The sequence below is a fragment of the Neofelis nebulosa genome, chromosome 7, assembly GCF_028018385.1.
Source record: "Neofelis nebulosa isolate mNeoNeb1 chromosome 7, mNeoNeb1.pri, whole genome shotgun sequence".
Taxonomy (NCBI): domain Eukaryota; kingdom Metazoa; phylum Chordata; class Mammalia; order Carnivora; family Felidae; genus Neofelis; species Neofelis nebulosa.
The window spans coordinates 148034493-148056360 of record NC_080788.1 but is presented as its reverse complement, the minus strand read 5'-3'; the positions used below and the strand labels follow the sequence as shown (position 1 = coordinate 148056360).

General features: G+C 54.1%; 1 gene segment (V, D, J or C); it reads left to right on the top strand.

Annotated features, from left to right (window-relative positions):
- Nucleotides 1-11875: 11875 nt before the first annotated feature.
- On the top strand, nt 11876-21430 carry LOC131517854 (Ig gamma-2 chain C region-like). The segment is given in 5 exon segments: nt 11876-11957; nt 19785-20075; nt 20358-20414; nt 20542-20871; nt 20980-21430. Coding segments are annotated over 5 exon segments (1074 nt in total).
- Nucleotides 21431-21868: the final 438 nt, after the last annotated feature.

Here is a 21868-nt window from a genome sequence, read left to right as displayed (position 1 = left end):
AGGCTTGGCACGATATCTTCAGTGTGCTAAACAGGAAAAATATGCAGCCAAGAATCCTTTATCCAGCAAGTCTGTCATTTAGAATAGAAGGAGAGATAAAGGTCTTCCCAAATAAACAAAAACTGAAGGAATTTGTCACCACGAAACCAGCCCTACAAGAGATCCTAAGGGGGATCCTGTGAGACAAAGTACCAGAGACATCACTACAAGCATAAAACATACAGACATCACAATGACTCTAAACCCGTATCTTTCTATAATAACACTTAATGTAAATGGATTAAATGTGCCAACCAAAAGACATAGGGTATCAGAATGGATAAAAAAAAAACAAGACCCATCTATTTGCTGTCTACAAGAGACTCATTTTAGATCTGAGGACACCCTTAGATTGAGAGTGAGGGGATGGAGAACTATTTATCATGCTACTGGAAGCCAAAAGAAAGCTGGAGTAGCCACACTTACATCAGACAAACTAGGCTTTAAATTAAAGGCTGTAACAAGAGATGAAGAAGGGCATTATATAATAATTACAGGGTCTATCCATCAGGAAGAGCTAACAATTATAAATGTCTATGTGCCGAATACCGGAGCCCCCAAATATATAAAACAATTACTCATAAACATAAGCAACCTTATTGATAAGAATGTGGTCATTGCAGGGGACTTTAACACTCCACTTACAGAAATGGATAGATCATCTAGACACACGCTCAATAAAGAAACAAGGGCCCTGAATGACACATTGGATCAGATGGACTTGACAGATATATTTAGAACTCTGCATCCCAAAGCAACAGAGTATACTTTCTTCTCGAGTGCACATGGAACATTCTCCAAGATAGATCATATACTGGGTCACAAAACAGCCCTTCATAAGTATACAAGAATTGAAATTATACCATGCATACTTTCAGACCACAATGCTATGAAGCTTGAAATCAACCACAGGAAAAAGTCTGGAAAACTTCCAAAAGCATGGAGGTTAAAGAACACCCTACTAAAGAATGAGTGGGTCAACCAGGCAATTAGAGAAGAAATTAAAAAATATATGGAAACAAACGAAAATGAAAATACAACAATCCAAATGCTTTGGGACGCAGCGAAGGCAGTCCTGAGAGGAAAATACGTTGCAATCCAGGTCTATCTCAAGAAACAAGAAAAATCCCAAATACAAAATCTAACAGCACACCTAAAGGAAATAGAAGCAGAACACCAAAGGCAGCCTAAACCCAGCAGAAGAAGAGAAATAATAAAGATCAGAGAAGAAATAAAAAATATAGAATCTAAAAAAAACTGTAGAGCAGATCAACGAAACCAAGAGTTGGTTTTTTGAAAAAAAATAAACAAAATTGACAAACCTCTAGCCAGGCTTCTCAAAAAGAAAAGGGAGATGACCCAAATAGATAAAATCATGAATGAAAATGGAATTATTACAACCAATCCCTCAGAGATACAAACAATTATCAGGGAATACTATGAAAAATTATATGCCAATAAGTTGGACAACCTGGAAGAAATGGACAAATTCCTAAACATCCACACACTTCCAAAACTCAATCAGGAGGAAATAGAAAGCTTGAACAGACCCATAACCAACGAAGAAATTGAATCGGTTATCAAAAACCTCCCAACAAATAAGAGTCCAGGACCAGACGGCTTCCCAGGGGAGTTCTACCAGACGTTTAAAGCAGAGATAATACCTATCCTTCTCAAGCTATTCCAAGAAATAGAAAGGGAAGGAAAACTTCCAGACTCATTCTATGAAGCCAGTATTACTTTGATTCCTAAACCAGACAGAGACCCAGTAAAACAAGAGAACTACAGGCCAATATCCCTGATGAATATGGATGCAAAAATTCTCAATAAGATACTAGCAAATCGAATTCAACAGCATATAAAAAGAATTATTCACCATGATCAAGTGGGATTCATTCCTGGGATGCAGGGCTGGCTCAACATTTGCAAATCAATCAACGTGATACATCACATTAATAAAAGATAACCATATGATCCTGTCAATCGATGCAGAAAAGGCCTTTGACAAAATCCAGCACCTTTCTTAATAAAAACCCTTGAGAAAGTCGGGATAGAAGGAACATAATTAAACATCATAAAAGCCATTTATGAAAAGCCCACAGCTAACATCATCCTCAATGGGGAAAAACTGAGAGTTTTATCCCTGAGATCAGGAACACGACAGGGATGCCCACTCTCACCGCTGTTATTTAACATAGTGTTGGAAGTTCTAGCATCAGCAATCAGACAACAAAAGGAAATCAAAGGCATCAAAATTGGCAAAGATGAAGTCAAGCTTTCGCTTTTTGCAGATGACATGATATTATACATGGAAAATCCGATAGACTCCACCAAAAGTCTGATAGAACTGATACATGAATTCAGCAAAGTTGCAGGATACAAAATCAATGTACAGAAATCAGTTGCATTCTTATACACTAACAATGAAGCATCAGAAAGACAAATAAAGAAACTGATCCCATTCACAATTGCACCAAGAAGCATAAAATACCTAGGGATAAATCTAACCAAAGATGTAAAAGATCTGTATGCTGAAAACTATAGAAAGCTTATGAAGGAAATTGAAGAAGATATAAAGAAATGGAAAGACATTCCCTGCTCATGGATTGGAAGAATAAATATTGTCAAAATGTCAATACTACCCAAAGCTATCTACACATTCAATGCAATCCCAATCAAAATTGCACCAGCATTCTTCTCGAAACTAGAACAAGCAATCCTAAAATTCATATGGAACCACAAAAGGCCCCGAATAGCCAAAGTAATTTTGAAGAAGAAGACCAAAGCGGGAGGCGTCACAATCCCAGACTTTAACCTCTACTACAAAGCTGTCATCATCAAGATAGCATGGTATTGGCACAAAAAGAGACACATAGACCAATGGAATAGAATAGAAACCCCAGAACTAGACCCACAAACGTATGGCCAACTAATCTTTGACAAAGCAGGAAAGAATATCCAATGGAAAAAAGACAGTCTCTTTAACAAATGGTGCTGGGAGAACTGGACAGCAACATGCAGAAGGTTGAAACTAGACCACTTTCTCACACCATTCACAAAAATAAACTCAAAATGGATAAAGGACCTGAATGTGAGACAGGAAACCATCAAAACCCTAGAGGAGAAAGCAGGAAAAGACCTCTCTGACCTCAGCTGTAGCAATCTCTTACTCAACACATCCCCAAAGGCAAGGGAGTTAAAAGCAAAAATGAACTACTGGGACCTTATGAAGATAAAAAGCTTCTGCACAGCAAAGGAAACAACCAACAAAACTAAAAGGCAACCAACGGAATGGGAAAAGATATTTGCAAATGACATATCGGACAAAGGGCTAGTATCCAAAATCTATAAAGAACTCACCAAACTCCACACTCAAAAAACAAATAACCCAGTGAAGAAATGGGCAGAAAACATGAATAGACACTTCTCTAAAGAAGACATCTGGATGGCAACAGGCACATGAAAAGATGCTCAACGTCGCTCCTTATCAGGGAAATACAAATCAAAACCACACTCAGATATCACCTCACGCCAGTCAGAGTGGCCAAAATGAACAAATCAGGAGACTATAGATGCTGGAGAGGATGTGGAGAAACGGGAACTCTCTTGCACTGTTGGTGGGAATGCAAATTGGTGCAGCCACTCTGGAAAACAGTGTGGAGGTTCCTCAGAAAATTAAAAATAGACCTACCCTATGACCCAGCAATAGCACTGCTAGGAATTTACCGAAGGGATACAGGAGTACTGATGCATAGGGGCACTTGTACCCCAATGTTTATAGCAGCACTCTCAACAATAGCCAAATTATGGAAAGAGCCTAAATGTCCATCAACTGATGAATGGATAAAGAAATTGTGGTTTATATACACAATGGAGTACTACATGGCAATGAGAAAGAATGAAATATGGCCCTTTGTAGCAACGTGGATGGAACTGGAGAGCGTGATGCTAAGTGAAATAAGCCATACAGAGAAAGACAGATACCATATGGTTTCACTCTTATGTGGATCCTGAGAAACTTAACAGAAACCCATGGGGGAGGGGGAGGAAAAAAAAAAGAGGTTAGAGTGGGAGAGAGCCAAAGCATAAGAGACTCTTAAAAACTGAGAACAAACTGAGGGTTGATGGGGGGTGGGAGGGAGGGTAGGGTAGGGGATGGGTATTGAGGAGGGCACCTTTTGGGATGATCACTGGGTGTTGTATGGAAACCAATTTGACAATAAATTTCATATATTGAAAAATAAATAAATAAAAATAAAAGTATAAAGTATAATTAGAAAAAAACAAAAAAAAGATAATAAGAAAATAACTTTAAAATATTTCACTACAAAAAATAAACTAAACACAAAAGATAACAGTAATGCAGGGAATCAGGACCAAAAAAAAGCTGTAAGGCATGTAGAAAACAAATAGAAAAAAAGACAGAAGTTCCTCCTCATCAGTAATTACTTTAAGTGAAAATACAATCAAAATACAGACATTGGCAGAATGGATAAAAAACACATGATCCAACTATATGCTTGTTATTTTTCAAGAGACTCACTTTAGACTCACAGAAAGAAATAATTTTTTAATTTTATTTTTTTAATTTACATCCAAATTAGTTAGCATATGCTGCAATAATGATTTCAGGAGTAGATTCCTTGATGCCCCTTCCCCATTTAGCCCATCCCCCCTCCCATAACCCCTTCAGTAACCCTCTGTTCTCCATATTTAAGAGTTTCTCATGTTTTGTCCCCCTCCCTGTTTTTATATTATTTTTGCTTCCCTTCCATGTGTTCATCTTCCCTTGTGTTCATCTGTTGTGTTCATCTATTCTTTCCTGCTTTGTCAAAGATTAGTTGGCCATATGTTTGTGGGTCCATTTCTGGGTTCTCTATTCTGTTCCATTGATCTGAGTGTCTGTTTTCGTGCCAGTACCATACTGTCTTGATGATTACAGCTTTGTAGTATAGCTTGAGGCCCAGGATTGTGATGCCTCCTGCTTTGGTTTTCTTTTTCAAGATTGCTTAGGCTATTTGGGGTCTTTTCTGGTTCCATACAAATTTTAGGATTATTTTTTCTAGCTCTGTGAAGAATGCTGGTGTTATTTTAATAGGAATTGCATTGAATATGTACATTGCTTTGGGTAGTATCGACAAAACAAATATTGAAAGTGAAAGATTGAAAAAACTTTATGTGGGGTGCCTGGGTGGCTCATTTGGTTAAGCATCCTACTCTTGATTTCAGTTCAGGTCATGATCTCAGTTTGTGAGATTGAGCCCCACATCAGGCTCCTTGCTGACAGTGCAGAGCCCACTTGGGTTTCTCTCTCTCTCTCCCTCTCTCTCTTCCCCTCCCCCATCAAATAAATAAACTTTTTAAAAAATGTTTTATGGAAATAATAGCCAGAAGAGAACAGGATTGACTGTACTTACATCAGATAACATAGACTTTAAGTCAAAAAAAGTTTATGAGACAAAGAAAAACATTATATATCAATAAAAGATTCAATACAACAAGACGATATAACAGTTATGAACATTTACACCTCCAATGACAGAGCAACAAAATATATGAAGCAAATTGCATGGAATTGAAGTCAAAGAAAGATAGTTCTACAATAACAGAGGCTTCGATACCCCATCCCCAATAATGGACAGAACAACCAGACAGAAGATAAGTAAGGAAACAGGATTTGAACAACACAATGAACCAAGCAGATCTGACACACACAGACACACATGCAGAGCACCCCACCCAACAACAACAACACACACCTTCTTCTCAAATGCACCTGGGCATCCTCCAGGAGGGACCATAATTTAAGACACAGATTAAGTACCAATAGATTTTAAGAGATAGCTTTCATACAAGGTATCTTCTCTGACCACAGGGGGATGAAGTTAGAAATAAATGACAACAGTAAAAGTGAAAAACACACAAATTTTTGTAACTTAAACAACACACTCTTAAGCAACCAATGGATCAAAGTATAAATCACAAGGAAAACTAGACCATACTTAGGGATGAGACACCTGGGTGGCTGAGTTGGTCAAGCATCTGACTCTTGATCTCAGCTCATGTCTTGATCTCAGGGTCATGAGGTCAAGCCCTGCATTGTGTTCTGCACTGGATGTGAAGCCTTCTTAAAAAGAAAAAAGAAAAAAGAACACACTAGGAATGATTAAAATTTAAAAAAAAACAATGAAAATGATAGTAAGAGAATGCTATGAACAGCAATATACCAACAAATTGGATAACCTTCATGAAATAGATGAATTCCTAGAAGTTCACAACCTACCAAGACTAAATAATCAAGAAATAAAAAATCTGAACAGAGCTATAACTAGTAAGGAAATTGAATCTGTTAATCAAAAATATCCTGACAAATAAAAGCTCTGGACCTATTGGTTTTGCTAGTGAATTCTACCAAACATTCAAAGAGGAACAAATACCAATGTCAAACTTTTCAAAAATATTGAAGTGGAAGGAGCACTTCCTAGTTCATTCTATGAGGCCAGCATCACCCTTACACCAAAGCCAAAGACACTAAAGAAAGCCACAGACCAATATCCCTTATGAACACTGATGCAAAACCCTCAATAAAATACTAGCAAGTCGAATACAGCAACATATTAAAAGGATTATATACTATGACCAAATAGGATATATTCCTGCAATGTAAGGATGTTTCAACATACAAAAATTGATCAATTTTGGGATGCTGGGTGGCTCAGTCCATTAAGCATCTGACTTCAGCTCAGGCCATGATCTCCTGGTTTGTGGGTTTGAGCCCCACGTTGGGCTCTGTGTTGACAGCTCAGAGCCTGAAGTCTGCTTCAGATTCTGTGTCTCCCTCTCTCTCTGACCCTCCTTGCTCATGTTCTGTCTCTCTCTCTCTCAAAAATAAATAAACATTTAAAAAACTTTTAATTGATCAGTGTAATATACCACATTAATATAATTAAGGTAAGAAAAACACACGATCATCTCAATTGATGCAGAAAAAGGACTGGACAAAATTCAACACACGTATATGATTTGTAAAACCATTCAACAAACCAGGGAAACAAGGAAACTACCTCAACATATCAAAAGCCACATATGAAAAATCCACAACAAACATAATACTCAGTGGTGAAAGACTGAAAGTTTTCCTCTAAAATCAGGAACAAGGAAAGGATGTTCATTTTCACCACTTCTATTCAACATAACACCGGAAGTTCTGACCAGAGAAATTAGGCATGAAAGTGAAACAAAAATAATCCAAATTGGAAAAGAAGAAGTAAAATTATCTCTGTTCACACAGATGATAATGTCTTATGTGCAGAAAACCCTATAGATTACACACACACACACGCACACACACACACACACACACACACACACTGTTAGAACTAATAAATGAATTCAGCAAGTAGCAGTATACAAATTCAGTACACAAAAACCAGCTGCATTTCTACACACTAACAATGAACAATGTAAAAAGGAATTAAGAACACAATTCCATTTGCAATAGCATCAAAAAGAATAAAATACTAAGAACAAACCCACCCAAGGAGGTGGAAGTCTTGTGCAATGAAGACTACACACCATTGCCAAAGGAAGGAAGACACAGAAAAATGGAAGCACACCCATGGTCATGAACTGGGAGGTCTAAGGTTGTACAGGTGTCAATACTTCCCTAAGCGATCTACAGACTCAGTGCAATTCCTATCAAAATCCCAATGATGTTTTCTGCAGAAATAGAAAGACCCATCCCATAATTTATATGGAATCTCAAGGAACCCTAATAGCCAAAACAATCTTGAAAAATGAGAACAAAGTTTGAGGACTCAACACTTTCTGATTTCAAAACTTACTACAAAGCTATAGTAATCAAAACAGTGTGCTACTGATATGAAGACAAACATATAAACCAATAGAACAGAGTAGAGAGTCCAGAAATAAACCCTCACATATAAGGTTAAGTGATTTGGGGCAAGGGTGCCAGGAGCATTCAATGGGGAAAATATTTTCAATATTTTCAATAAATGGTTCTGGGAAAACTGGATATCCACATGGAAGAAAATGCAGTTGGAATCTTATCTAACATCATCTACAAAAACTAACTGAAAATGGAACAAAGACATAAGGGTAAGACCTAAAACTACAAAACGCTGAGAAGAAAACACTGGGAAAGTTTTGCAGTGTCAGAATTTCTTCGATGTGACACCAAAAGCACAGGCAAGAAAAGAAAAAATAGATGAATTGGACTGGATGAGAATTTAAGGATTTTTTGGCATTAAAGGACACCAGCAACAGTGAAAAGCCAACCCACGAAAGTGAGCAAACGTTTGCCAATCACACATCTGGTAAGGGATTAATGTCCAGAATCCAGACATAAAAACTGCTGCTTCAGCATTTTTGCTTTCCAAAAATTGTGTAAAATTTCTCTTATGACCAACCATAATCTGGGGCCACTCAGGGAAAGGATCCTAAGAAATTTAGTTACTTCTTAGCTAAATTGAAATAGACCAAAACCACCACAATCTACTCCTTGTCAACCAAACATGCCTCTTTGAACCACCTTTAATTTTCAAATAAAACACAAGAGCAACATTATCTTCCACCTACCATAGTGAAATTATCCCACATACAACTGAAAATACGCCAACCCTCTTTCCAAAAGAGGGTACAAAGTCCAATACATCACTTTAAATGTCTTTGGATAGTGTCATCTCTCTTCTTGATAACTAATGCTCAATTTTTGATATCTTGCAAATTAAATACTGAGATATGGTAAATCAGCATTAATGCATCTTATGTGAGATACGACAGAGATGAGAGGGTGGAAAAAAAGAAAAAAAATTGGTCAGTATATATATAAATTTCATATCAAAATCTGGACCATCTTGGAATTCCACGGACCACATTATGGATGAATCCAATCTTCTCTATGGGGCACTCCTGCTTGGTGCCAGGTACTCAGGTTATAGAAGTGGACACTGTCCATGGCTTTAAGACACGAGAGATCATGGGATGATGGTCCAGATACTTTCTTAATCGGTAAACTCTTGCATAAAACTATTTTGCTGTGCATGGGCTGCCTCTTCCTTGCCAGAAAGGGGCCGAGCCATGTGAACCCAAAGGACAACAGGCCTTGTGTACAGGGTTCTCCCGGCCCACCCAAGTGCTGTCCATGGTGCTGCTTTTGCTTTTCTGTACAGCACAAAGAATTCTTTTAATAAATAGATTTTGTTTTTTAATTGATTGAAGTACAGTTGACGCACAACATTCTGGTGGCTTTGGGCGTGGAGCACGGGGATGGGACAGTCTGTGCACTATAAACAGCTCACACCCGTGTGCCACGTTTGTTGCGAACGATGAGCCAATGTGAACGGATTACAGCTGAGTAAAGTCCGGAGTTCACAGTAAGGTCCACCCCTAGTAGGTTCTCTGAGCCTGCACCCTGTCCGCGGTGCTGCCCCGGTCAGCCTGCTGTTCAGGCTGCTGTCCTCGTGTCTCCCCCACTACCGTTTCCTACAGAAGAATCGCCCGGCCCGAAGATCCCCTCTGCCCCACCTGTTCCTTCCTCCCTCCCCCCAAACGCCCGGCAACCGCTGACCTTCTCGCCGTCACACTACATGTGCTGTCCCCCACATCACGCGGTGCGGATGGTGCAGCGTGTAGCCTTCTCCAGCTGCTCCCTCCCCTCGGGGCACACGGGCCGGCACGCGGCCCACATGTGCTCACGGGGTGCCGACTGCAGGGCTTCTCGGCACGGACAGACCTTCCAGTGGCCCTGCCACGAGGAGGGCAGGTGTGTGTGCTGGCCTGGCAGCCCCAGCCCTCCTCCACCGTCTGTAAGAAAGAATATCATGTCGCCCAAGGTCACTTTGCTTGAAAGAGGCACCCCCGGCGGGGGGAGATGGTCCGCACCATCCAGGTGAGGGTACTACACAAATACCTCATATGCCTGCACATAATACTGCATATACACAGTAAGCATCTGCAGGCGCCTGGAAGCAGGTGCCCATAAGGGGAGGGGAGGGGTTGCTGAGACGCTGTGGCAACAAGTCAGGCTGGAATGAGCCAGGCCCCGGGCCAGGCTGGTGTCTCACGGCTGCCCTGGACGACCACCACCGCAGGCTCTGACGCCGCGGGTCGGGGAGAGGCCCCTGGAAGGGACATCCGTGAACACCTCCAAAGCATCTCTTTGTTCTTGTAACCACACGGTGAATGTTTCTGAAAGCCAAACCCAGAGTTCAGCGCGATGGTTGAAAAGCGTCAACACTAGGTAATTTCATCGCCTCACCAACTTTTCTGTGAAAGGATTATTCTGGAAAGGACGGGCCTTGCAAACCTAGGCTGGGACGGGTGTGTGGTCTCTGACAAAACCCAGCGCCTGACGGCCCACATCCCACTGCCACGCCCTCGGCAGCCGAGGCAGCCCTCCCCCACACTGATCCGCCACAGCAGGTGCCCCAGAGCCCCGTGATGACCCCACGAGGGACAGCGACCGGCACCACGCCAGGGGCACTGCATGGGGACCAGGGGAGGGAATTAGCTGTCCAAGGGAAGTACGATGTGCCACTTTGTCTTGCCAAAACCCTGCCTTTAGAGGTGCCTGGGGCCCCATGTCCCTAACGCACGGTAGCCGGGACACCCTCGAGGGTTTTGCCAAACTCATCGGTTCCGGTGATCTGACCAGAGTTGTGTAGATGGATGTGCTTCTTGAGCAACCAGGGGCCCACAGCTTGCAGAGGACCCTAACTGCCGGGCACCGCGAGAGGGGGCCGGGCTGCGGGAGCCCGGAGTGTGGGGTGCACACTCCCTTCACCGACGCTGTGACCGATGGCATGTGCAAAGTGGCCACTGCAGTATTTCCAGGACCACGGGCTCCTCCATCACCTTGTCCTGCCCCACGCAGGGGGCGGGGGTCTGCTCCCCTCCCCAGAAGCCCAAGGGTCTCTGTGAACTCCGTGGGGATGGGGGCACAGAAGAGCCATTGCTGGATTCCTAAGATCAGGACCTAAGGAGACATGGCTTCTCGTGGGAGTCAGGCCCTGGGCCCAGTGCAGCCGTCCAGCTACGGCCAAGGTGCCATTCTGGGGAGCCCCGGGGACCGAGCGGGCCGGACCCACCCAGCCAAGGCCCCAGACCCCAGGAGGAGCCCAGAGCCCTCGCTCACATGAGTGTGCGCAGGGCAGAGAGCCTCGCACCACAGGCCGAGGGCTCCAGGCACACCCACAGCCCAGCAGGCCCGGATTGGGACTTGGACGTGGTGCGGAGGCGTCCCCATCGAGGCCTAACACCGCAGTAAGCGGCAGCCTGGGGTGCACACTGTGGTTGTCCAAACACAGGGGCTGAGGGTTCACGGCCCCCTTGCACGGGCAGCACAGGGACCACACAGGGTCTCTCAGCTGCAGGGACATTTTCAGGTCCAGTGACCACCACAAACTCTGTCCCTGCACATCAGGCTTCTGTCTGTCCTCTAGGGTAGTAGCTTCCCTCTGACCATGGGCAGATGACCGTGACCGTGGCTGAAGCCAGAGGAAGACAGCGTCCCACCAGGGAGGCCACACTGCTGAGTGGACGGGACAAGGCCCAGGGCGGGGCCTCAGGCTATGGGTGGGTCAACCTGTCCCCACACCACACGCCCAGGTGAGAGCGGGGTTCCTGTGCCCTCCTTTGGGACCGCAGCCACCCCCCAGAGCCCACCCCCGCACACCCAGGCCCTCTGAGACAGAAAGTACCCAGAAGAAAAGGGAACTTCAGAAAGCGTGTCGCCGAGCCACCTAGTTTCAATCCTGTTCTTAGTCTTCCCACGGCTGCCTGGGGGCTAGGAAGGGGGCTATGGGCACAGAGCTCAGCCACAAGGAGCCACATGTGCCTGGGGCCAGAGCCGGAAGGGCCGAGGTGCTGGGGCCAGCCTTCCATCGCCCCAGCCCTTGGTGAGTAGGCTCCGCATGGAGAGAGGGCGGCGTGGGGGCAGCAGAAGCAGCGCAGGAGCCAAGGAGAGACGAGGCCCCACGGAGGGGCCGGAGCAGCCAGCATGGGGGACACAGGCTGCCTGGGGGCCAGGGCACCGGCCAGGGCAGGGACGAGGGAAGCACGGGCAGGAGCGCCCACGCCAACATTGCTGGACGCACCGGACATGGCAACTGGGCCTTCAAGGAACATGATGGCCATGGTGGGCCTGAGGCCTGCCCTTTGCCATCTGTGCTGGGAGCCCAGGGCTGGGCTAGACTGAGCTACTGCAGGACCAAGGCCGACACGGACAGACAGGCCTAAGGTGAGGGCACAGGGAGAGGCCGGCCCAGCACAGGGGAAGAAGAGGACCCCAGATGGCCCGAGGGTCCTGTCCCGGACACTGGGGCTGGCTCTGGCCCCAGGCCAGGGTCAGAGGTGCTGGCCATGGGGTCCTGGACTGCAGCAGATGAGCAGGGACAGAGCACGAGGGGCTGGCAGGGGCTCCCGTGCGCTCTCCCCTGCACAGGGGCAGACGGTCAGGAGCCAAACCTGGGCTAAGGAGTCTGGGATGGGCAGCTGAGAACGGGGCAGCCCTAAGAACACACAGTAGTTGCGGGCTGAGCTCGCCTGTGGAGGAGAAGTCATGGGGAAGCAAGGGCAGAAAGCAGCTGTGGTCCATTAGCTCCAAGGACCAGTGGTGGAGTTTGTGTAGGTGAGCAGGGGAAGGGGAGAGCAGAAGGGGCAGGGGGAGAACAGGAGGGACAGGGAGTTGCTCTGAGAACTCCAGGGGAGCCCACAGAGCTGGTACCGGTGAGCAGGGGCAGGGGGAGGGCAGGAGGGGCAGGGGGAGAGTAGGAGGGGCAGGGGGAGAGCAGGAGGGACAAGGGCTTGCCTCAGGAGCTCCCAGGGAGGACACAGAGCTGGTACAGGTGATCAGGGGCAGGGGCAGGGGGCAGGGCAGGAAGGGCAGGGGGAGGGCAGGAGAAGTACAGCTGCCCAAGAGCTCAGGAGAGCCAACGGAGCTTGTGCAGGTGAGCAGAGATGGCAGGTGGAGAGCAAGAGGCATGGGGCTGCCCCAAGAGCTCAGGGAGCAGGCAGAGCTTGTGAGGGTGAGCAGGGGGTTGGAAGGGGAGGAGGAGCAGGGGGAGAGCAGGAGAGGCAGGGGAAGAGCAGAGAGGCAGGTGGAGGGCAGGAGTTGTAGGGGGTGGCCCTGGGAACTCCAAGGTAGTCAGCAGAGCTGGTACAGGTAAGCAGTGGCAAGGGGCAGGGGAGAGGGAAGGAGGGGCAGGGGGAGAGCAGAAGAGACAGGGGAGAGCAGGTGGTACAAGGGAGAGCAGGAGAGGCAAGGGGTTGCCCCAGGAACTCCCAGGGAGCACACAGAGCTGCTACAGGTGAGCAGGAGCAGGGGGCAGGGCAGGAGGGGCAGGGGAGAGAGAAGGAGGTGCAGGGCTGCCCCTGGAGCAACCAGGGAACACAGAGAGCTGGTACTCGTGAGTGGAGGCAGGGAGGAGGGCAGAAGGGACAGTGGGGAGAGCAGGAGGGAAAGGGCTGCCCCAGGAGCTCCCAGGGAGCACACAGAGCTGGTACGGGTGAGTGGGGGCAGGGAGGAGGGCAGGAGGGGCAGTGGGGAGAGCAGGAGGGACAAGGAGCACACAGAGCTGGTACAGGTGAGCAGGGGCAGGGGGCAGGGCAGGAGGGGCTGGGGGAGAGCAAGAAGGGCAGGGGGAGAGCAGGAGGGGTGGGGGAGAGCAGGAGGGGCAGGGTGCTGCCCCAGGAGCTCCCAGAGAGCACACAGAGCTGGTACAGGTGAGCAGGGGCAGGGGGAGTGCAGGAGGGGCAGGGGCTGCCCCAGGAGATCAGGGGAGTAGGAAGAGCTTGTGAGGGTGAGCAAGGGGTTGGGAGGGCACGAGGAGCAGGGGGAGAGCAAGAGAGGCAGGGGAAGAGCAAGAGGGGCATGGGGAGAGCAGGAGGGGTGGGGGGAGAGCAGAAGGAGCAAGGGGAGAGCAGGAGGGACAAGGCCGCTCCAGGAGTTCCCAGGGAGCACACAGAGCTGGTACAGGTGAGCAGGGGCAGGGGAAGGATAGGAGGGGCAGAGGAAGAGCAGGAGAGGCAGGGCTGCCTCAGGAGCTCAGGAGAGCCAGCAGAGCTAGTGCAGGTGAGCAGGGGCAGCAGGGTGAGGGCAGGAGGGACAGGCAGCTTCCCCAAGCATATGGGGGTACACAGAGTTGGTACAGGTGAGCGGGGGCACGGGGGAGAGCAGGAGAGGCAGGGCTGCCCCAGGAGCTCAGGGGAGCAGGCAGAGCTTGTGAGGGTGAGCAGGGGGTTGGGAGGGCAGGAGGGGCAGGGGGAGGGCAGGAGAGGCAAGCTGCCCCAGGAGCTCCCAGGGAGCACACAGCGCTGGTACAGGTGAGTGGGGGCAGGGAGGAGGGCAGGAGGGGCAGTGGGGAGAGCAGGAGGGACAGGACTGCCCCAGGAGCTCCCAGGGAGCACACAGCGCTGGTACAGGTGAGCAGGGGCAGGGGGCAGGACAGAAGGGGCTGGGGGAGAGCAGGAGGGGTAGGGGAGCACAGGAGTGACAGGGTGCTGCCCAGGAGCTCCCAGGGAGCACGCAGAGCTGGTACAGGTGAGCAGGGGCAGGGGGAAGAGCAGGAGGGGCAGGGGAGAGGGCAGGAGAGGAAAGGTTGCCCCAGGAGCTCAGGGAAACAGGCAGAGCTTGTGAAGGTGAGCAGGGGTTGGGAGAGTAGGAAGAGCAGGGGAAGAGCAGGAGGGGCAGGGGGGAAGCCAGTAGGTGTAGGGGGAGACCAGGAGTGGCAGGGACGAGCAGGAGGAGCAGGGCAGGAGGTAGGGGCAGGGCAGGAGGGGCAGGGGGAGGACAGGAGAGTCGGGGCTCCCCCAGGAGCTCAGGGAAGCCAACAGAGCTTGTGCCAGTGAGCAGGGTTCCTGGGAGGGCAGGAGGGGCAGGGAGAGAGCAAGGGGGTAGGGCTGCCCCAGGAGCTCCCTGGGAGCACACAGAGCTGGTACAGGTGAGCAGGGACAGGACAAGAGGGGCAAGGGTGAGGGCAGGAGAGGCAGGGCTGCCCCAGGAGCTCAGGGGAGCAGGCAGAGCTTGTGAGGGTGAGCAGGGCGTTGGGAGGGCAGAAGGGGCAGAGGGAGGGCAGGAGGGACAGGGGGGAGGGCAGAAGAGTCAAGGCTCCCCCAGGAGCTCCCGGGGAGCACACAGAGCTGGTACAGGTGAGCAGGGGCAGGGGCAGGGCAGGAGGAGCAGGTGGAAGGCAGGAGGGGCAGGCGGAGGGCAGGAGAGGCAGGGCTGCCCCAGGAGCTCAGGGGAGCAGCCAGAGCATGTGAGGGTGAGCAGGGGTTGGGAGGGCAGGAGGAGCAGGGGGAGAGCAGGAGGGGCAGGGGGAGGGCAGGAGAGGCAGGGCTGCCCCAGGAGCTCCCGGGGAGCAGACAGAGCTGGTACAGGCGAACAGGGACAGGGGGCAGGGCAGGAGGGGCAGGGGGAGGGCAGGAGGGGCAGGGGGAGGGCAGGAGAGGCAGGGCTGCCCCAGGAGCTCGGGTGAGCCAGCAGAGCTTGTGCCAGTGAGCATGGTTACCGGTAGAGCAGGGGGGGCAGGGGGAGGGCAGGAGGGGCAGGGCTGCCCCAGGAGCTCAGGGGAGCAGGCAGAGCTGGTACAGGCGAACAGGGACAGGGGGCAGGGCAGGGGGGGCAGGGGGAGGGCAGGAGGGGCAGGGCTGCCCCAGGAGCTCCCGGGGAGCAGACAGAGCTGGTACAGGCGAACAGGGACAGGGGGCAGGGCAGGAGGGGCAGGGGGAGGGCAGGAGGGGCAGGGGGAGGGCAGGAGAGGCAGGGCTGCCCCAGGAGCTCCCGGGGAGCAGACAGAGCTGGTACAGGCGAACAGGGACAGGGGGCAGGGCAGGAGGGGCAGGGGGAGGGCAGGAGGGGCAGGGGGAGGGCAGGAGAGGCAGGGCTGCCCCAGGAGCTCAGGGGAGCAGGCAGAGCTTGTGAGGATGAGCAGGGGTTGGGAGGGCAGGAGGAGCAGGGGGAGAGCAGGAGGGGCAGGGGGAGGGCAGGAGAGGTAGGGCTGCCCCAGGAGCTCGGGAGAGCCAGCAGAGCTTGTGGAGGTTAGCAGGGGCAGCAGGGTGAGGTCAGGAGGGGCAGGAGGACAGCAGAAGGGACAGACAGCTGCCCCAGGAGCTCCTGGGGGCACACAGAGCTGGTACAGGTGAGCAGGGGCAGGGGGCAGGGCAGGAGGGGCAGGGGGAGGGCAGGAGGGCAGGAGCGAGGGCAGGATGCGCAGTGTTGTCCCCAGGAGCTCCCTGGGAGCACACAGAGCTGGTACAGGTGAGCAGGGGCAGGGGGCAGGGCAGGAGGGGCAGGGGGAGGGCAGGAGAGGCAGGGCTGCCCCAGGAACTCCCGGGGAGCAGACAGAGCTGGTACAGGTGAGCAGGGGCAGGGGGCAAGGCAGGAGGGGCAGGGGGGAGGGCAGGAGAGGCAAGGTTGCCCCAGGAGCTCAAGGGAGAAGGCAGAGCTTGTGAGGGTAGGCAGGGGGGTTGGAGAGCAGGAGGAGCAGGGGAGACCAGGAGGGGCAGGGGGAGGGCAGGAGGGCAGGAGCGAGGGCAGGATGCGCAGTGTTGTCCCCAGGAGCTCCCTGGGAGCACACAGAGCTGGTACAGGTGAGCAGGGGCAGGGGCAGGGCAGGAGGAGCAGGTGGAAGGCAGGAGGGGCAGGCGGAGGGCAGGAGAGGCAGGGCTGCCCCAGGAGCTCAGGGGAGCAGCCAGAGCATGTGAGGGTGAGCAGGGGTTGGGAGGGCAGGAGGAGCAGGGGGAGAGCAGGAGGGGCAGGGGGAGGGCAGGAGAGGCAGGGCTGCCCCAGGAGCTCCCGGGGAGCAGACAGAGCTGGTACAGGCGAACAGGGACAGGGGGCAGGGCAGGAGGGGCAGGGGGAGGGCAGGAGGGGCAGGGGGAGGGCAGGAGAGGCAGGGCTGCCCCAGGAGCTCGGGTGAGCCAGCAGAGCTTGTGCCAGTGAGCATGGTTACCGGTAGAGCAGGGGGGGCAGGGGGAGGGCAGGAGGGGCAGGGCTGCCCCAGGAGCTCAGGGGAGCAGGCAGAGCTGGTACAGGCGAACAGGGACAGGGGGCAGGGCAGGAGGGGCAGGGGGAGGGCAGGAGGGGCAGGGCTGCCCCAGGAGCTCGGGAGAGCCAGCAGAGCTTGTGGAGGTTAGCAGGGGCAGCAGGGTGAGGTCAGGAGGGGCAAGAGGACAGCAGAAGGGACAGACAGCTGCCCCAGGAGCTCCTGGGGGCACACAGAGCTGGTACAGGTGAGCAGGGGCAGGGGGCAGGGCAGGAAGGGCAGGGGGAGGGCAGGAGAGGCAGGGCTGCCCCAGGAGCTCGGGAGAGCCAGCAGAGCTTGTGGGGGTCAGCAGGAGCAGCAGGGTGAGGTCAGGAAGGGCAGGGGGAGAGCAGAAGGGACAGACAGCTGCCTCAGGAACTCCTGGGGGCACACAGAGCTCGTACAGGTGAGCAGAGGCAGGTGGCAGGGCAGGAAGGGCAGGGGGGAGGGCAGGGGAGGCAAGGTTGCCCCAGGAGCTCAGGGGAGCAGCCAGAGCATGTGAGGGTGAGCAGGGGTTGGGAGGGAAGGAGGAGCAGGGAGAGAGCAAGAGGGGCATGGAGAGGGCAAGAGGGGAAGATAGAGGACAAGAGGGGCTGGAGAGTGGGCAGGAGGGGCAAGGGGGAGAGAAAGAGGAGTAGGGCTGCCTCCACAAACTCCCTGGGAGCTCAAGGAGCTGGTACAGGTGAGCAGGGGCAGGGGGCAGGGCAAGAGGGACAGGGGGGAGGGCAGGAAGGGCAGGAGGGAGGACAAGAGGGGCTGGAGAGTGGGCAGGAGGAGCAGGGGTAGGGCAGGAGGGGGAGGGGGGAGGACAAGAGGGGCTGGGAAGTGGGCAGGAGGGGCAAGGGGGGAGGGCAGGAGGGGCAGGGGGAGAGAAAGACATGTAGGGCTGCCCCAGGAACTCCCTGGGAGCACACAGAGCTGGTACAGGTGAGTAGGGGTAGGGGGCAGGGCAAGATGGGCAGAGGGGAGGGCAGGAGAGGCAGGGCTGCACCATGAGCTCAGGGGAGCAGGCAGAGCTTGTGAGGGTGAGCGGAAGCGGGGGGACGGCAAGAGGGGCAGGGGCTGCTGTGGGGCAGGGTTGCTTCCGACAAGCTGTAGGCAGGAGGACACAGTGACCCTGGACTGTCCCCGGGGACCTGAGCTGAGAGAGCTTCCTGCAGCAGGCAGGGTTCTGGTGAGATCTGGAGTCTGCAGGGGCTCGGGGGTGGGAGTTTTGGCCAGGGGTAGGGCTGCCCCAGGAGCTCCCTGGGAGCACACAGAGCTGGTACAGGTGAGCAGGGGCAGGGGGCAGGGCAGGAGGGGCAGGGTCGAGGGCAAGAAAGGCAGGACTGCCCCAGAGGCTCAGGGAGCAGGCAGAGCCTGTGAGGGTGAGCAGGGGGTTCGGAGGGCAGGAGGAGCAGGGGGAAAGCAGGAAGGGCAGGGAGAGGGCAGGAGAGGCAGGGCTGCACCAGGAGCTCAGGGGAGCAGGCAGGGGATGTGAGGGTGAGCAGGGGCAAGGGGGAGGCAGGAGGGGCAAGGGCTGCCCCAGGAGCCTCAGGGGTGAAGGGCAGAAGGACTGAGCTAAGAGCAGCCCTGGACTAGGTGGGAGCTGAGCGGTACGGCACACAGAGACCACGAGGGCGGGGCCCAGGTGAGCCTCCCTGGACACGGGAGGGCGTGAGCCGCCTGAGGCCCGGTGGACAAGGTAGGGGGGAGAGGCGAGCCTGGGTAGGAAGGTCTCTGGGGCTGAAGGGACAGCGGTGGCCACAATCTTAGGCTCAGGGGCGCTGACCCCGCTCTGGAGGCTCGTGCGGATGGGGGACAGAAGGCTGGACATGACAAAGCCAGGAGGGGTGGCTCAGGGCAGTGGACCCGGTGCAGGGAAGGGGGGAGCCTGGGAGTTTGAGGCAGGGCCGCCAGCCTGGAGTGTGGGTGGGAGGGGAGGCCAGGCAGGGCCATCAGACTTAGCAGAGGGGTCGGGTCTGGCTGGGGACGTGGGGTCTGAGGTGCTGGCACCGTGCACGAGAGGACAGCCAGGGCGGGGCAAGGCTCCCACCGGCACTGAGGGGCAGGCAGGCTCAGGAAAGACCTCGGCTGAAAGAGGGCTCTGGGGACAGGGAGGAGCTGGACAGGCCCCAGGGCACGGGCACTGAGTGAGCCCAGGAAGGCCTGAGAGGGGCTCAGGGCAGGCACGGGATCCGGCGCCCGGGCGCTTTAGCTGCAGAGCTGACCCAGAAGATGTGAGGCCTGGAGGGCAGACGGCAGGCCACGACGAGGACTCCGGGCTGAGGGGCACGGGCAGCGGGTGGCAGAGGCCTGCTGTGTTCAAGAAAGGTCCCGCTGGCCCAGGGCAGATTCAGGCTGGGACAACAGGGCAGTGGGCTCAGGGCCTCAGCAGAGGCCCGTTGGGAGCAGGGGCCACCGGTCAGAGCTCAGACGGATGGCTCGGTCAGGCCGAGCACCCACAGGAAGCCCGAGTGGGGACCCAGGGGCTGGGCCCAGGAGACTCTAATCCAGCAGGAGGTCACCCAGCACCGACCGGGCCCATGGGGCCAGCACCTGCGGCCGCAGAAACACGAGGCCCTGGGGCGGCGGAGAGCTACGCCGGGCGGCCGGTCTGCAGACTTCCAGGAGGGCCACCCCAAGCCCGCGCACCTGATACCCTGCCCGGACCCTCCCAGGAGCGAGACCCTTGTGGTCACACGGCCTCCTCTCTTGCAGCCTCCACCACGCCCCCATCGGTGTTCCCACTGGCCCCCAGCTGCGGGACCACATCTGGCTCCACCGTGGCCCTGGCCTGCCTGGTGTTAGGCTACTTCCCTGAGCCCGTGACCGTGTCCTGGAACTCTGGCGCCCTGACCAGCGGTGTGCACACCTTCCCGTCCGTCCTGCAGGCCTCGGGGCTCTACTCTCTCAGCAGCATGGTGACAGTGCCCTCCAGCAGGTGGCTCAGTGAGACCTTCACCTGCAACGTGGCCCACCCGCCCAGCAGCACCAAGGTGGACAAGACCGGTAAGAGGGTGTCCACTGGGAGACAGACCACGCCAGGTCAGCTGGTCCACCTGGACCCCGGGGCACAGGAGAGGCACCTCTGTCCCCCAAGCTCGGGGAGGAGGGCCTCTGGGCCTGGCTGCCTGGTCCAGTGTGAGCACAGGCTACACACCCCCACCATACTTCATCTCCACTGGCAGGCACCAGTCTGGGGACGCCCCCCTGACCTGCCCTGACCTAGCCCACCCCAAGAGCTGTCCCCACCCTTGGCCCCCACTAACCTCCAGTCTGGTCTCTCTGCAGTGCCCAATACACCGATCACAATAGAGCCCAAACCCTGCGACTGTCCCAAATGCCCAGGTGAGTCAGCAGGGCACCGCCCTGCACACCAAGGCCATGGCCCGCATCCAGGAACTGCCTGGTGGGGGGAATGTTCAAGAGGAGCCCCCCCAAATGCTGACCCCCTGCACTGTGTCTCCCACACCAGTTCCTGAGATGCTTGGAGGACCGTCCATCTTCATCTTCCCCCCAAAACCCAAGGACACCCTCTCGATTTCCCGGACGCCCGAGGTCACGTGCTTGGTGGTGGACTTGGGCCCAGATGACTCCGATGTCCAGATCAACTGGTTTGTGGATAACACCCAGGTGTATACAGCCAAGACGAGGCCGCGTGAGGAGCAGTTCAACAGCACCTTCCGTGTGGTCAGTGTCCTCCCCATCCTGCACCAGGACTGGCTCAAGGGGAAGGAGTTCAAGTGCAAGGTCAACAGCAAAGCCCTCCCCTCCCCCATCGAGAGGACCATCTCCAAGGACAAAGGTGGGCAACAGGACAGATGGGGCACAGGGAGGTCGAGTGGGGCCTGGCGGACCCAGGCCAGCCCTCCACCCTGGGACTGACCATCTGTGCTGACCTCTGACCCCACAGGACAGCCCCACGAGCCCCAGGTGTACGTCCTGCCTCCAGCCCAGGAGGAGCTCAGCAGGAACAAAGTCAGTGTGACCTGCCTGATCGAAGGCTTCTACCCGTCTGACATTGCCGTCGGGTGGGAGATCACCGGACAGCCGGAGCCAGAGAACAACTACCGGACGACCCCGCCCCAGCTGGACAGCGACGGGACCTACTTCCTGTACAGCAGGCTCTTGGTGGACAAGTCCCGCTGGCAGAGGGGAAACACCTACACCTGCTCGGTGTCACACGAAGCTCTGCACAGCCACCACACACAGAAATCCCTCACCCAGTCTCCGGGTAAATGAGCAGCGCGCCCGGCCCCCCAGCAGGCCCCCGCGGGCTCTGAGCGCCCACCCCTGTGTACATCACCCCCCGGGCAGGCACCCTGCGTGAAATAAAGCACCCAGCACTGCCCTGGGACCTGTGACACTGTCGTGCGTCTTTCCGAGGCAGAGCTCAGGACACCCAGGCCTCTGGGAGGTGCGGGCAGGCCAGGCTCCGAGGCTCAGGGGTCACCATTCACGGGAGAGCGTGGGTCCCACCAGGGGCAGGGACCTGAGTGGGCAGGTCTGCACAGGCGGCCAAAACTCATGGCCGGGAGCCGCCTGGGACAGAGAGAGGGCTTGGCCAGGGGCTACTCAAGGCCGCAGGGGGGCGACAGGGAACGGAGAAGCCCTCCAGAGCCCCTCAGGGAACGGGGCGCACGGTCTTTCCCACGTCTGGACCCGCCCAAGCTGTGGGACGCTGGCCTGTCCTCTTCCGCTGCTCCCCCCGTCCCCTGGACCTCTTGAGAGCTCTGAGTTGTAGCTCTGTGCCAGTGCAGTAGCCAGGCCTGACCCATGCTGTGAGGACAGGCCCTCACCCT